This window comes from Haplochromis burtoni, unplaced genomic scaffold (assembly GCF_018398535.1).
Source record: "Haplochromis burtoni strain Fernald_Lab_line unplaced genomic scaffold, NCSU_Asbu1 Contig_51, whole genome shotgun sequence".
Lineage (NCBI taxonomy): Eukaryota > Metazoa > Chordata > Actinopteri > Cichliformes > Cichlidae > Haplochromis > Haplochromis burtoni.
Window position 1 is genome coordinate 1984306 of NW_024582412.1, and position 14374 is coordinate 1998679.

Below are 14374 nucleotides of genomic sequence, written 5' to 3' on the forward strand. Positions count from 1 at the left end.
GATTCAAACTAAACAACCCATGTAGGATAAAATTCTTATGGTGTTCTGATCAGTAAACCTGACCTTTGACCAGTGTAGCTTTTTAGCACTTATTTGCTTATTCTCATAGAAAGTCAAAGGCAAGTTTTGACAGTGTTGTGAGATTGTGTCGAACCCAGATCAGTGTTTGTTTTTAGGACCCAAATTTATTAAATCTAATGAATACAACCCAGCTGCAACCTCCAGGGCCAAAACATTAAGCCAACACAGATGTGCCAAAAGCAGTTTCCACAGTCTCGTGTTCTTTAAAATTGGATTTTAGAATAGAATTGGCTGCTGTGTAATGATCTGTCCAAGTGTGTGTGATAAAGTTGTGTTTAGAGTGAAATTCTAGTGTTAGTATCTTGAACTAATTAGAATTACAAGATACAGCGGTACAGTACCACTGTGGCGTCGCCAGTGGCATCACTGCTGGGCAGCAAAGGAGGTTGTTGTGGTGCTATACTATAGACAACATGTGGATCAAACACTTGATATAATTGACATTTATTTTTGACCATAATTGGTCACTGACAACATCCATCAGCACAACCATATTATGACTCCAGCTTGCTGTTCAACTTCCACAGTGCACGCCACCCTCTGATCTAAAAATGGTTACTTCTGGTACCAAACAAACTACCATGACAGCAACTGAAATTCTACAGATGTAGTGCCAAAATGTGGAGTTGAAACCCAGTGGATGATGTCAGTTTTAACATCTGTCTTTAAAACGGTCGTATGGACAAAACAGAGAAATGAATGCTGGCTCTTCAGTGGGAGCAGTAGAGGTGAGGAGAGGGATGAGGGGGATGTCGGCTGCAGACAACGAGTGCACCAATCCAGAAACTGCAAACTCGCTGAGTTAACTGGTCACAGGGCTCCTCCTGTGTCAGCATTATACACACCCACACACAAGCTGGAGGGGAGATGCATCTGTCACATGTCAGATGACACAAATCTGATCTTGCACTTTATTCTAGAGAACACTGAATGCCAGAACTGAAATCTGATTCAGAGGAGGCGCTGAATAATGGCAAACTCCATGAAATGGATGGACATGACAAATCATTTTACATCAAGATAGTAAAAAGAGAACCTTTGTCAGGGTTGCAGTAGGGATACGGTCTTAATTTGAGACAGACTGCCAATCAATGGTCCGATATTTAACACCCCCACATAGTTATTAACTGATACTTACTATACGTATTCATGAAGAGGTATTAAATCATTTTCTGCTCTTGTAATACTTGACCCTTTATATGCATTGTCAACTCAAACTTTAGTCTATCCTTAAAATACTGATGTTCTTCACATGATTGATAAAAGCTTAAGCTCACTCTTTCCTTTTTATGAGGAAACATTTTTGTACATGAATACAATCTGGTCTCTTCTAAATCAGTCTTTTCTTTTATAACATTAAAACTTTATTTTAAGATCCTACATTGAATAGGCAAAATCTGTGACTGAGACATGCAGAGTTAAAACTCGGGTTTCCTGACTCTGGCTTTGCATCTTCACTTTGTCTTCAGGTGTTTTTGTTGAGCCTCAAGTATCTGCAGTAGAGATGGCACGATACCACTTTATGTTCAATAAATTTGGATTTCTGCCGATACGATAAGAATCTGATAGTGTTTTTAATCAATGAAACTGTTGTTTTTTTTTAATATCTTGCTGCATCTTGTATAAATTCATGCTCAAGTTTAAATAAACAACACGACTAAATTAAGCTTGCAAAACTGGTGTGCATGGATGTGCGTGCCTAGGGATGTCATACTGCTTTCTTTACAGTGAGGCCACACCCATTTAGGAAATGAGGGAGTGAACTTGTGCATCTTTGCTGTACACCTGAAATGCATGTGGGAAATCCAATGCAGGTGTACAGCAAAGATGCACAAGTTCACTCCCTCATTTCCTAAATGGGTGTGGCCTCACTGTAAAGAAAGCAGTATGACATCCCTAGGCGCGCACATCCATGCACACCAGTTTTGCAAGCTTAATTTAGTCGTACCACCCAGCAGCCTCTGACCTGCCTCACACACAAATATTTTCACACACTGCAGAACAAGTTCTACTGATGCAACAATATGCTGCATACCCATTAATTGGCTCACCGGACACAAACACTCACTCCCACAAATATTTAAAGGGCTGTGTTCAGTGGGAATGTCGTTATTGTTCCCTCTCTGCTTCTCACACCCCGCCTGCCCTGTGTCAGTATTACGGAGCAGCAGACACATGCGTTCTCACACTCCATTAATCTGCTCCCATGTGAGTCGGTGACTTTGTGAGATGATGAAAGTGTGAGAAACTCCTTCGTGCTGCTTCTCTTGCTCCTGTTCTGGTCTGTTTGGCAGAGATTAATTCTAATTAATGAGCTAATCATCAGAGATCTAAGTGCTAAATGCTTCTGGCTATGTCATCTGTGACCTGTATGCCCCCTCCACTTCCAGATCATATGTAAATAATAGTGTGAGAGGAACCGTGTGTATGTGTCTGGGCTCTGTCCTTCAGTGGCTGATGGTGCAAAACTTGGTTTAAAAGTTTTAAAATGTCTCATTAGAATTATAAAACCCACAAATGGCCTTTGACATGCAGCTTGACTAAAGTTTCTCATACACTCAAACCAGACCCTAGTAAATAAGTTTGTATTAAAGTATTACATAACAGATGTGCTTGTTTTAACTTGTTTCAGAGCTGGTTTAATAAAGGACTCGTTTGCTTTTTAGTCAGACATTGTATTTCAGATTACAGAGACTTAAACCTCAATTTCACACTTTAATATGAAATAAGCTGCTGATGGCCAGAGAATGTTTTTTGTTTTTAAAAAAAAAAACACACCTGTCATTGCCACGAACATCATCAGTAGCCTAGACAAGCAAATGGCTGGCCAGCCGGCTTGCCTGATAGGTGAACTGAGTCTGAGCCATCAGTTCTCCCTGCCAGGTTTACTAGCTTTAAGTTAGACACAATTTTGAGTTGGGAGTTTGCCAACAAAACTTTAGGATGATGCACTCAATGTTGCTTCTCTGCAAAATTAACTAGAGTTCAGACCTGTTGTATTTATGAATGGTGAAGGGAGGCAGTCTGTGCCTTCAGATTGTTCCTATCTACTGGAATAATGTAAAGAAACCTTCACCCTCAGCTCCATCACCCACAGCTGTTGATACTCCAGGATGCCTCAGTGAAATTACTTTATGGAGGCTTTGTCAGTCGGCATCATTTTAAAAATAAAATATTGTCAACATGAGTTGCTCGTGTGTGGCAAACAGTGTTGTTACACCTGGCTTGGCAAATCTTTTCTGTCTGCTTGGATCAGCTGGAGGGACTTAATGTTGCTGTACTGCTGTGCAAATTGGGAGTTTCTGTCAGGCAACTGAGGTGGCACAACGGCTGTTAGACTATTAACTTTTGTTTGTTTTTTTGTTTTTTTTCTCTAACAAGCAGTCTCAAGTCCCCAAAAACCTCCTGAATTATGATTTTTGCCCAACTGAAAGGATGAATGGTTTCCACGGGTGGTCTCTGTAGCTTTCAAAAGTCCAAGACAGTCAGAGCGGAGTCTGACACCACTACAATGATGCTTTGTTCAACCAACACCTCAGACCTTTAAATTATGTAAAAGTATTGCAGAGTTGCACATTTAAAAAGCTGGAACCATTAAATTTCAGCTTTTCGTTATATAATTTACATGTAATTTTGGTCAGCACTGTGCATTTCCAGGGGATTTATTCAAAAGCTTCAATTCTTAATGAAAGCTTCAGATTGAAAGTGTAAAACTGACTAAATTATATATGCTAAATCAAAGAACTCCAAGGCACTCGTTTCAAATAAAATTTGAAGTGCTTTTATTCTCATGACATGGCTGTGCTTAACTTTAAACTCAACACAATTCAACAGACAAGTCTTCCAAACCCTTCCAAAGACCACGTCAAATAGAAGCGGTTTGAATTTGTGGTTTGTTTGGGTTGTTGTTTTTTTTTTTGTTTTTTTTTTTTAAACAGTCATTTAAATTGTGTAGTGTGTTTTTTGATAACTAGCACTGACCAAGAAGACAAATGTCCTTTTTAGACTGTACATGTTTGCTTTTTGCTCCTGCTGGCAGTCTTTAATCTGATGGTTGCGTAAGATCAAACACTTTATTATAACCTGTTTTCCATTGTAACTGGTATTTACTTTTACTTATGGCAGGCTCCCTTCCAGAAAATTGCTAGAAGAGGCAAGAAAACTGCACATAGAAAATTTTGCAAACTGAATATTTGCTGAAATAAACATCGCAAAACACTTTAACACCATTTAACCAATCAGGAGGTCCTATAATATGATCATGTCAGTTTCTCTGTAAAGTAAATGAGTATCAGCTCTTGCAGTGCCCTAAAAGTCACCTTGTGTCCTAACAGGACCAATCAGATGAGTCTCCATCCCGCTGTGGTCGGCACCCAACACCCCCAGCCAAGTGCTCGCCCAGCGAGATGCAGTGTCGCTCAGGAGAGTGCATTCACAAGAAGTGGAGGTGTGACGGAGACTCTGACTGCAAGGACGGCAGTGACGAAGCGAACTGTCGTATGTACACAAGCTTTGCGTGATTCACAATCCCAAATAATCTTTAGCTGATACTGGACAGTAAGCTGTAGTTTATCCTCTATCTGAAACAAGCAGTTTGGGCTCCTTTCCAGCTCCATTTGATCTAGTGTTGTTCTGATGGGTAGCTTTTCCCAACAGCCAGCGGGTGGAGCTTCTGTTTGCACATAAAGTGAAATGGTCACACAACGATTATCACCCACTATTTTGGTGGCACTTGGCATAGAGCCACTACTCCTCCACATTGAAAGGAGGCAGTTCAGGTGCTTGACATCTTACTAGGATGCCTGCTGGATACCTCCTAGTTGAGTAGCTTTGGGCATGTCTTACAGGGGAAACAGTCCTGAGACAGACCCCAGGACACATTGGAGAGAGTGTCTCTCGGCTGGCTTGGGAATTCCTTTGTAGTCCTCTGAGGGGAGGTTCAAGGTTCTTTATTCATCACATGCATAGTTATACAAGTGTGTATATAACACAGTGAAATGTAACCTGACACGCTCCTCGACTTGTGCAAAAGGGGGGTGAGAGGAAGAATATTATATACATTAGGTGAATGTGCAGTAGTAGCATTGTATGTCGCAAGCAGGTGAATTCTGTACATTAAGTGAATTAAATAAGAAGAGACAATATGAACATATTTAAAATTAAAGGAATTTGAAATGTACATTGTTTAGTGGTTTAGTGTCTAAAAAAGTCCTCTCAGTCACTTATGGATGATGTGAGAGGGAGCATGAGTTAGTGTGTCAGGGCCCGGATGGTTTGGGGATAGAAACTCCTCTTGAGTCTCTCTGTCCTTGCCCGGAAGATGTGGAACCTTCTACCAGATTGCAGAAGTTGGAACACTTTGTTGCCAGGATGGGACGGGTCCCTCTGTATCTGCGCTGCTCTAGTCCGGCATCTCCTGGTGTAGGTGTCCTGAAGCGGGGGGAGAGCAATCCTGCAGCAGCGTTCTGCTGTACGGATCACTCTCTGAAGAGCTTTTTGGTCCTTCACACAGCTGTTCCCGAACCACGATGTCATGTTCTGTGTGAGGATGCTCTCCACAGCGCCTGTATAGAAAATCCTGAGGATCTCTGGAGAGACCCTGAACTTCCTCAGTTGTCGTAGATGGTTCAGGCACTGCCTAGCCTTTTTGGTCTGGACCTGAATGTGGGCAGACCATGTTCTGAGGAGATGTGGAATACTTGAAGGACTGCACCCTCTCCACTGGAGCTCCATTGATGATAATGGGCTTGTAGTCTCTGTGCTGACTACTTCTGAAGTCCACCAGCAGCTCCTTGGTCTTGCCAACATTCAGCTGGAGATGGTTGTCCTGGCACCATGATGCCAGATTTTTCACTTCGTCCATGTAGGCCACCTCATTGTTGGAGATGGCACCCAACACCACTGTGTCATCAGCAAACTTCACAATAGTGTTGGAGCCGTGGGTGGCCACACAGTCTGTAGTGTAGAGGGAGTAGAGCAGTGGCGAGAGGACACATCCCTGTGGTGCTCCTGTGTTGATGGTGATGCTGTTAGCCCATCTACCCACCCTCGCCACCTGAGTTCTGCCAGTGAGGAAGTCCAGCGCCCAGGTCTGGTAATCTCTGCTCAGATCGCTGCCCTCTGTTAGCCAAACGCAGATAAATGGCAGAAAGTGGATGCACACTTGGATATAGCATCAAACAGCTGTTCTAACAAGTGCTGAGTATCAATTTCTACAGAACAGATTAGCAGTATTGCTTCTGTAGAAAACTTGGCTTTCACTTGTTTTCATTTCATCTGTATCAAAGGAAAATGTTTGGTATAAACTGGCTTAAATTATTTCAGTGTTAAAGAGGTTTAATAAAACAAACCCTCCAGCTGTGGGTGCTACGCTCCTACGTTTCTTCCATTAATTACCTGATAATCTGTTCGTTGCCTATCAGTCGATGCTCTCCACTTTAATCCATGCTGTGATTAGGATTCAGTCAAAAAACAAAACAAGATGTCAGTCATCTGCACATTTTTAATTGGCTTTGTTTTTTACTTACAAGAGCTTTCGTGGCTGAATTTTAATATGGTGCTCATGAATACAAACATAATTATCTAGTGATGTTTTTCTTTTCACTCCTCTGAGTGAACAGCTATCACAAATTGGCTGAACTCAAACTTGGGTATTTTAGTTATTCTGCACTGATGAATGGATTTTGAATGGTTCACTGAATATTCACAAATGTTTAGTGTTTAAAGAGTAGCCCATGTCAGCACATGTGCAACTCATGTTTGTCCTTGGCAGCTGTTCGCACCTGTGGGTCGGATCAGTTCAAATGTGACGATGGAAACTGCATCCTGGGCAGCAGACAGTGTAATGGCCTCAGAGACTGTGCAGATGGATCAGACGAAGCAAACTGTAGAAACAGTAAGTGTTGTGTGTTGGTGTGAATGTTCACAAACTTATCACCTGAGTGCATTATCAGGATGTGGTTTTTTGTTTTTTTTTTTTATTTTGTGGGGGAATTCTTCTACAACATGCAAGTTTCCATTTCTACATCTTGAGGCTCACCTGAGGTACCAACAGTGTTTAATTTTAAAGCTGCTCTGGACATGCAAATGTTGACATTTTTCAGGGTTTTTTGTAACAGTCAACCTCAGGTGGTGCTCCTTGTTTCTTCAAAGGAAAGCTGTCACTCTCCAGATTTGTGGCAGTTTCATTTTTGTGTCCTAATCTAGAAGATGTATATTCAGTGAAAAAACAAACAAACCAATTATCTTTTGCTGATTTTGCTCCAGTGTAGTTTTAGAAACTTGTGATTACATTTGTTATGTAATATTTACTCTGACAGATGGAAAAATTAATGAATATTAAGCAACTTCAGCTTTTTAAAGCGCTGAATGCTTATTTTAAACAAGTCTAGTTTTAAACCATGAGGTTAGTGCATATAATCCCTGTGAGACGCGTGTCTGAGAGCAGATGTCCTGTAAAATGGGTCAGGCACACACCTTTGGCTTTGAGTTTAGAAGCTCTGCCCACATGTGCTTTTCCAGGATGTTTAGGGGCAGATAATGAGAAGAAATTTGGCTTAAAGGGGGAGGAGCTAATTTTCACACAGGATAGACTGAGGGCCTACAACAAGCCCTAAAGCAGTTTAAGTACAACCTTCCATAGTTGTATTTGCCTCCTTTTGCCTTTAGAACTGCCTTTGATATTTAATTGTATGGATTTTAGGTTTTACTGAGATTTTGTTTCATGTTAACATGATGGCATCAAACAGTTGAGGTCTTTAACCACATCCCAAAGGTGCTCTTCTGGTTTGAGGTCTGGTGATGCTAGAAGCCGTTTAGTTCACTTTACTCAAACAGTGTCACAAATTTTCATGTTCAAAAACCAGTTTGAGCTTTGACATGGTGCATTGTCCTGTTGGAAGCAGCCATCTGATGAGTTCATTGTAGACATAAAGGGATGGAGTAGCGATACACACGCAGCCTGTGATGTTTAAGCCACGCTCAGTTGGTACTAAGGAGCCCAGAGTGTGCCCATCCCCTACATCATCGCACAACCACAACTAGCCTGAACTCCCTGCTTTCATGTTTTAATTCTGACTCAAACATCCAAATGTTGAATGAGGTTATTCTTCTTCCTCCTACTCCTTCCTCCTCCCTGCAGTGACTCAGTGTAATGGTCCAGAGAAGTTCAAGTGTCGCAGCGGGGAGTGCATAGAGATGAGCAAAGTGTGCAACAAGGTCAGAGACTGTCCCGACTGGAGCGATGAACCGATCAAGGAATGCAGTAAGTGTTCATTTTTATTTTTTTAATTAAAAAATGTAACTGAATTCATCCATGACTGATTTTTCAACTCTGGGTCATGCCCCTCTTAGGTCACAGACTTGCTCCTTTTCTGATTTTGACATTGATGCTTCACTGCAATGAAAAGATGAAACGTGTTCAGGAGATTTGCTTTTCAGCTAATTCAGATGTCTTTTCCCGCGGGCCTGAAAGTATCCGGGAGAGTTTATTTCAGGCAATGACATTCCTTCCTCTGTGCTACACATGGATTTATGCTGATAATATGTGGAGATTTTTTTTTTTTTTACGTAAATCAGTCCATGAATCTTTCATGAGTCCTACAGTTCAGGTCTAAATAATTCTCTTTCATGGATCAAACAACTCAACCAAAAGTGACTATCAGGCTTTCCACAATCGGAATACTAAATGTATGAATTCAGCTGCAGCTCAAACAAATGAAAAGATCTGGAAATGATATAAAAAGAAATCTACAATCACTCATGAAGTAACCTTGACAAATTTGCATGACAATTCATGACTATTTATGTAAGAATGTTACAGATTGTTGTACAGAACTAGTGTACATTGTCAAAATGCATATTGGGGTACATAAAACTTATCCTTGGTGGCCAAACAAGTGTTCAGAGTGCTGAAATGAAAAGCAATGGTGACATCCTAACCACCACCACCCCACCCCCCAGAAATAATAACAGCTGTAGCTTGAGCACGTGAAAGGATGTTGGCCTGTGGCTCATTAAGCCTTACACCTTAATAAATCACACTGTCTGTGGGCAGAGAGCGTCAGTACAGAGATGGCTGAAATTCACCATCATTAAGAACATACAGTGTTGATTTATTAAGCCTTACACCTTAATAAATCACACTGTATGTTCTTAATGATGGTGAATTTCAGCCATCTCTGTACTGACGCTCTCTGCCCACAGACAAACTAAAGCACCATGATCTGAAGTTTACGCCAGCTTCTAAGCTGATGCCATGCTGAGGGATTTTCTTCAGTTTGTCATGCATTTGGTTCATTTTTCTTCTATTTCAGCTTCGGGAGGTTTTTAGAGATTTGCTCTGACCACCCAGAACATGTGCTTACTGTTGTGATTGCAGGGTTCTGGGAGATAGTCTCTCCCTGCTGTTGGGTTTATTCTCATAATAATTATAGTTGTGCATTTTAAGATTTCAACAAGCGCACTAATTACAAACATGGTCTTTGTGCTGTAAGTACAGCCTTTGACTTTGTGCTGATGTAAATGATGGTCAGCCAAGTGCATGTTAAAGGAGGTTAATCCTGACAAGGATAGCAGTTGTTGGTTCTTGTTGCTGCCTGTTTCATACACATGCTTGATGTATAAAGAACAAGAGGACAACTTCAGAAAGCCAGATTCCTTTAATACAACAGGATGAAATTGCAGTTTTGTTTTAAAGCAGTTTTAAAAGAAATTAGGCCACACCTGTTTACCCAGCTTTCATTATGGCACTGATGCTCCAAAGACCTCAACACAACACTGGTTCGTGCCTTTTAGTTACCACTACATACTACAGGCAAATAAGTGTCTTAACAAACATTGCTCTGAAAAATGAGTAAAAAAGCAGTTGGTGTCCAAAGAACCTTTAAAAGACATTTAAAAGCTTTGAGAATAACTAGTGTCTCTCCTTGGAAGCAAAATATTAAAAATTGGGAATGTCTGAACAGTCGCTCGTCATCACTCTGGTTTTCCAATTGGTTGCTTATCTTCTGGCTACCTTACACAGTACATTGCTTCACGTCCACACAGGTTACTGATGCACGTTTTAGCCTTTTTGGTTTTAAATGTTGTTTTTCTTAAGTTATGGGGCTTTTCCATATTGTGTTCCACCCTCTGAGTCTACTAACAAATGCCAATTCATGATATTCAAACCTCTTGTGGTTTGAAGATCTTTCAGTGAATACAATCCTCGCTTAGCTTCGACTCAGACTTCTCCCAAACCACCTTATCGTAACCTTTTAGATCTAATTGGACACAACTACAGAGCTGTTTCCTGTGTTCCAGATTTTAACGAGTGTCTCCTGAACAACGGTGGCTGCTCGCACATCTGTAAAGACATGGTGATTGGCTACGAGTGTGACTGCACGCCTGGGCTCCAGCTTATAGACCACAAGACCTGCGGAGGTATGCGATCTCTGCATTACACAGCTTGGTGAAAAATGCTAAAAGAAATTTTTAAATCAGTTTTGACAGCACTGCAGTATTTAGCGTTGGGAAACTCTTACTCAACACAGGATGAATGCATTTTTCTAAAAGGGTTCAAAAGTGTGAGACTGTCTGAATGTACACAAGTATAGGCATCCATCCAAAAACCAAACAACTTTAATACACTGAATTCAATCTAAAACCTTTAAGACTTAAGGAATATTTAATTATGCTTGCCCTCAAATATCTAATCACATGGGTCAGATGGGCTGGTGGTGTTATGCACTTCTGGCCTCTGAAGGGTTTGGCGTGTAATGTGATTGGGCGTGTCGTAATCTGTTTTCCTAAAAGCAGAAATCCTCTTGGTTACGTTTAGGAGGCACTGATCCGTCACAGTTCTGTTATTGAGCCAATCTTGGCCTCAAACCCTGCTTTGGATATTTGGTAAACGTGTATCATCCCATCTGTATGAACCCCACTGGTTCCACAGAAGCGTTTAATCTACTCCAGGATGTAGAATGATCACTAAACTCTGGAAAACGTTTGATAAATTTACATCTAATTCTGATGAGAGCAGCTCGTCGAGTGTTTTGGCAAAACATCAGCGGCAATTAAAGCAAGTTTTAATTTGCATTTTGTGTATTCGAGGCTCAAATCACTTTACACTCTCATGCAGTAGGAATCCCAGGAACATCCTATTTTTGAAAAGCAAGATAAATTTTCATCAATACACACGGACTATACAGCTGTTGAGCCCCCAAAGAAAGATTTGATTATTCAAACTGAGGCATTTAGCAGATTTGATAGATGAAACATGCCACATACAGCTGTTCTTTCTTCACACACGCCTCATGATTCGCCTTTCTGCTACTCTTCTGCAGATATCGATGAGTGCATGAATCCTGGCATTTGCAGTCAGATCTGCATCAACCTGAAGGGAGGGTACAAGTGTGAATGCCACAACGGCTATCAGATGGATCCGACCACCGGCGTCTGCAAGGCTGTTGGTGAGTTAGCAGCTGGGTGAACTTATTAAAATTTCACCTCAACATTTTGATCATATTTTTGTCTATATTGTTGGCTCTGCCACTGTCTGGGTCCCGATCTCTGGATAATACGGTGTTTTGCATCCCTCGAGCTAAACAAAAAATTTGGTGTCTTGTAAAGTATTGTGGAAATGGGTCTCGTCTCCTGATAAGTAGCAAGAGTCTGAGCTGACCCCTCAGATCCTGCAGGAATAGTCCTGAGCAATGCAAACTTGGGCTCTTTTGAAAGATTATGGTGAAATATCATCTTCATGGCAGAAAAGACATTTCAGGATATATTCATGTACTGGGGGGGCAGTGGAGTCACTTTGATGCTCACATGTGTAACTGTTCATATATGGAGACGTCTGTCCAGTACAGACCCAAAAACTTGGATTTGTCCATCGTGATCTAAAATTGAGCCTCACTTCTACTTTTCACAAACGGCTGCATCCAGTGTGTCTGAGCTGCAGTGGCTTTAGATGACACTGAACCCTTACAGATTGCTGATGTGACTGAACTGGCAGCTTCATGTCTGATCAGGGTTATGACCTTTGGTGTGCGTATGATTTGCTGCCAGACAGAAAAACATCTAGTGATTCACACTCAGTGTCTGAAGACTCTGTGTGGGAGAAAATTGTAGGCGTTGCATTTGGTTTGTCATTGCTTATAACCAGCAGCTTTGAGGCTTTAGTTGACTAACTGCTTCAGATACATCGAGGTAAGAGTGCTGAAAACACACCCACAGATCTATTTATTCTTTTGGGGGGGGAGTTCACTCGGATTCTCCAGCTCCTTTATTGCCAACAGTAATATAGTTTGCAGCCCAAAAGAACTAAGTGATAGAGTTCAACCACTATACTGTGGGCTCTCACTCCGAAGCGCAGCAAGTTCACGCCATTGACTCAAAATGGTCCATAATTTGCAGATGCAAAGTGATGATAGTGCCTTTGTATGTCAAATCAGTATTAAACTTTTAGGCTTGTTCGCTGCTAAAAAAAAAAACAAAACACTTTAATGTCAGGAGGAGGGATGTTTACAGCATATGAAGGTCCACAAGTTGAAATGGTCTGTTTCTCTTTTCTGAAAGGCTTTCAGAGTGGAAAGCAGCGTTTTAACACAGGGCTCTTGTTGGATTGCATTAGTATTAAATGGGTGAAGCTAATTAACTGTAAGCACTGTGGTTTTAATGCAGCTTTCAGCTATGGAAAAAATCCAGCAGAATGACAATTCTGTGGACTAATGGGGAAAATGATGGGTTGGCACTAGAGCTGGGTGGTGAATTGATTTTTAAGGTGTATATTTTCAAAGCAGGCTTAGGATCACAACAATACCACGGCTGAACATTTTCATTTGTAAGTCGTTTTTTCGGGGGGGTGCAAGAAGGAGTTATGTACAATCTGAGATGTACTACTGTGTATTTGACAACACGGGGTCTGGTGTTATCTGGCTGCAGGTGTCATCCATTGTAGGTCTTATGTGTTTCTGCAGTAAAAAAAAAAAAACTTAATTGTTCAGCTTGTTGACAAAGATGACGCCTGTTCCCTTCCACTACTTTACTGATGAATAGAAAACAATGGGTGAAAACAAGCTCCTACTTTAAGCACACAATAATCCCAATTCTTAAAATAGTTTTAAGAACTGTGACCAATAATTTGTCCTAAACAATAAATGGAAGGCATAAAATACTTTGGAAAGATTGTCGTCATTCAATAACCCCTTTCCTGTCCTCAGGTAAGGAGCCATGCCTGATCTTCACCAACCGCCGTGATATCCGTCGTCTGGGCCTGGAGAGGAAGGAGTACACTCAGATTGTGGAGCAGCAGAGAAACGCAGTGGCTCTGGATGCAGACTTTGACCAGCAGACCATTTTCTGGGCTGACCTGGGCCAGAAGGCGATCTACAGGTAGGGTAGTAGGTGATTAGAGGGAATTACGCAGGCAAACGGGCAATAGAGTATTGTTGTAGGACTATGGGAGGCATTGACAGTGCAGCACAATGTAGTTGTAACTTCACAGGGTAAATGGATTTTATTTGTAAGGTAAACTTAAAATTTTTCCTCTGGTCTGTTAAAGCAGTAAGTTTTTCTCCTCGTGGCCGTGTTGCAATTCAGCTGCTTGATATTTTCATCAAAAAAAATCTAAATGTGTAGAATGAAAGGTTCTATTTTACTGAGCTGCCTGCAATAGTTTTGAATTTTATGTGATATAGAGGTCTCAGACTGAAGGGATAATATACTGGGAGTCCTAGCAGCATTTGAAAAACTGTATACATGTATAAATTCTCTATGCATCTGTCCGATGCTGAACTCTTCTCCACTCAGCACTCTTCTGGACAAGCGTGTAGACATTGGCACCCATAAGAAAGTCATTGACAACGTGCAGACTCCAGTGGGAATCGCTGTGGACTGGATCTACAAGAACTTGTACTGGTCTGATCTCTCAACCAAAACCATCTCTGTGGCCAGTTTCAATGGTACCAAGCAGAAAGTTCTGTTCAACAGGGGTCTCAAAGAACCGGCCGATATTGCTGTGGATCCGCTGTCTGGGTAAGTGGACGGCTCATTTTGGTGTTGGATGAAACCCTTGTGATCTCCCGCTGATGGTCTGCTTTTACTTATGATTGTGTCGGTCCTACAGGTTTCTGTACTGGTCTGACTGGGGAGAGCCAGCCAAGATAGAGAAATCTGGTATGAACGGAGTGGACAGACAGGTTTTGGTGGCGACAGACATCCAGTGGCCTAATGGAATCACACTGGGTAGGAACAAACCAACAAGTCACTGCACGTTTTTCTTTAAGTCTGGGGTGTCTACAGGTCATTTAAA

General features: G+C 41.4%; 1 protein-coding gene across 1 annotated transcript in view; it reads left to right on the top strand.

The window, feature by feature from the left end:
- Positions 1-14374, top strand: part of vldlr (very low density lipoprotein receptor) — an 83437-nt gene that overhangs the window by 34629 nt on the left and 34434 nt on the right. The window contains exons 6-13 of the mRNA XM_042220599.1: positions 4416-4578; positions 6854-6976; positions 8222-8344; positions 10384-10503; positions 11406-11531; positions 13284-13455; positions 13873-14097; positions 14189-14374. Of these exons, the coding sequence (XP_042076533.1) occupies positions 4416-4578; positions 6854-6976; positions 8222-8344; positions 10384-10503; positions 11406-11531; positions 13284-13455; positions 13873-14097; positions 14189-14374 (1238 nt within the window). The remainder of the gene's footprint in view (positions 1-4415; positions 4579-6853; positions 6977-8221; positions 8345-10383; positions 10504-11405; positions 11532-13283; positions 13456-13872; positions 14098-14188) is intronic.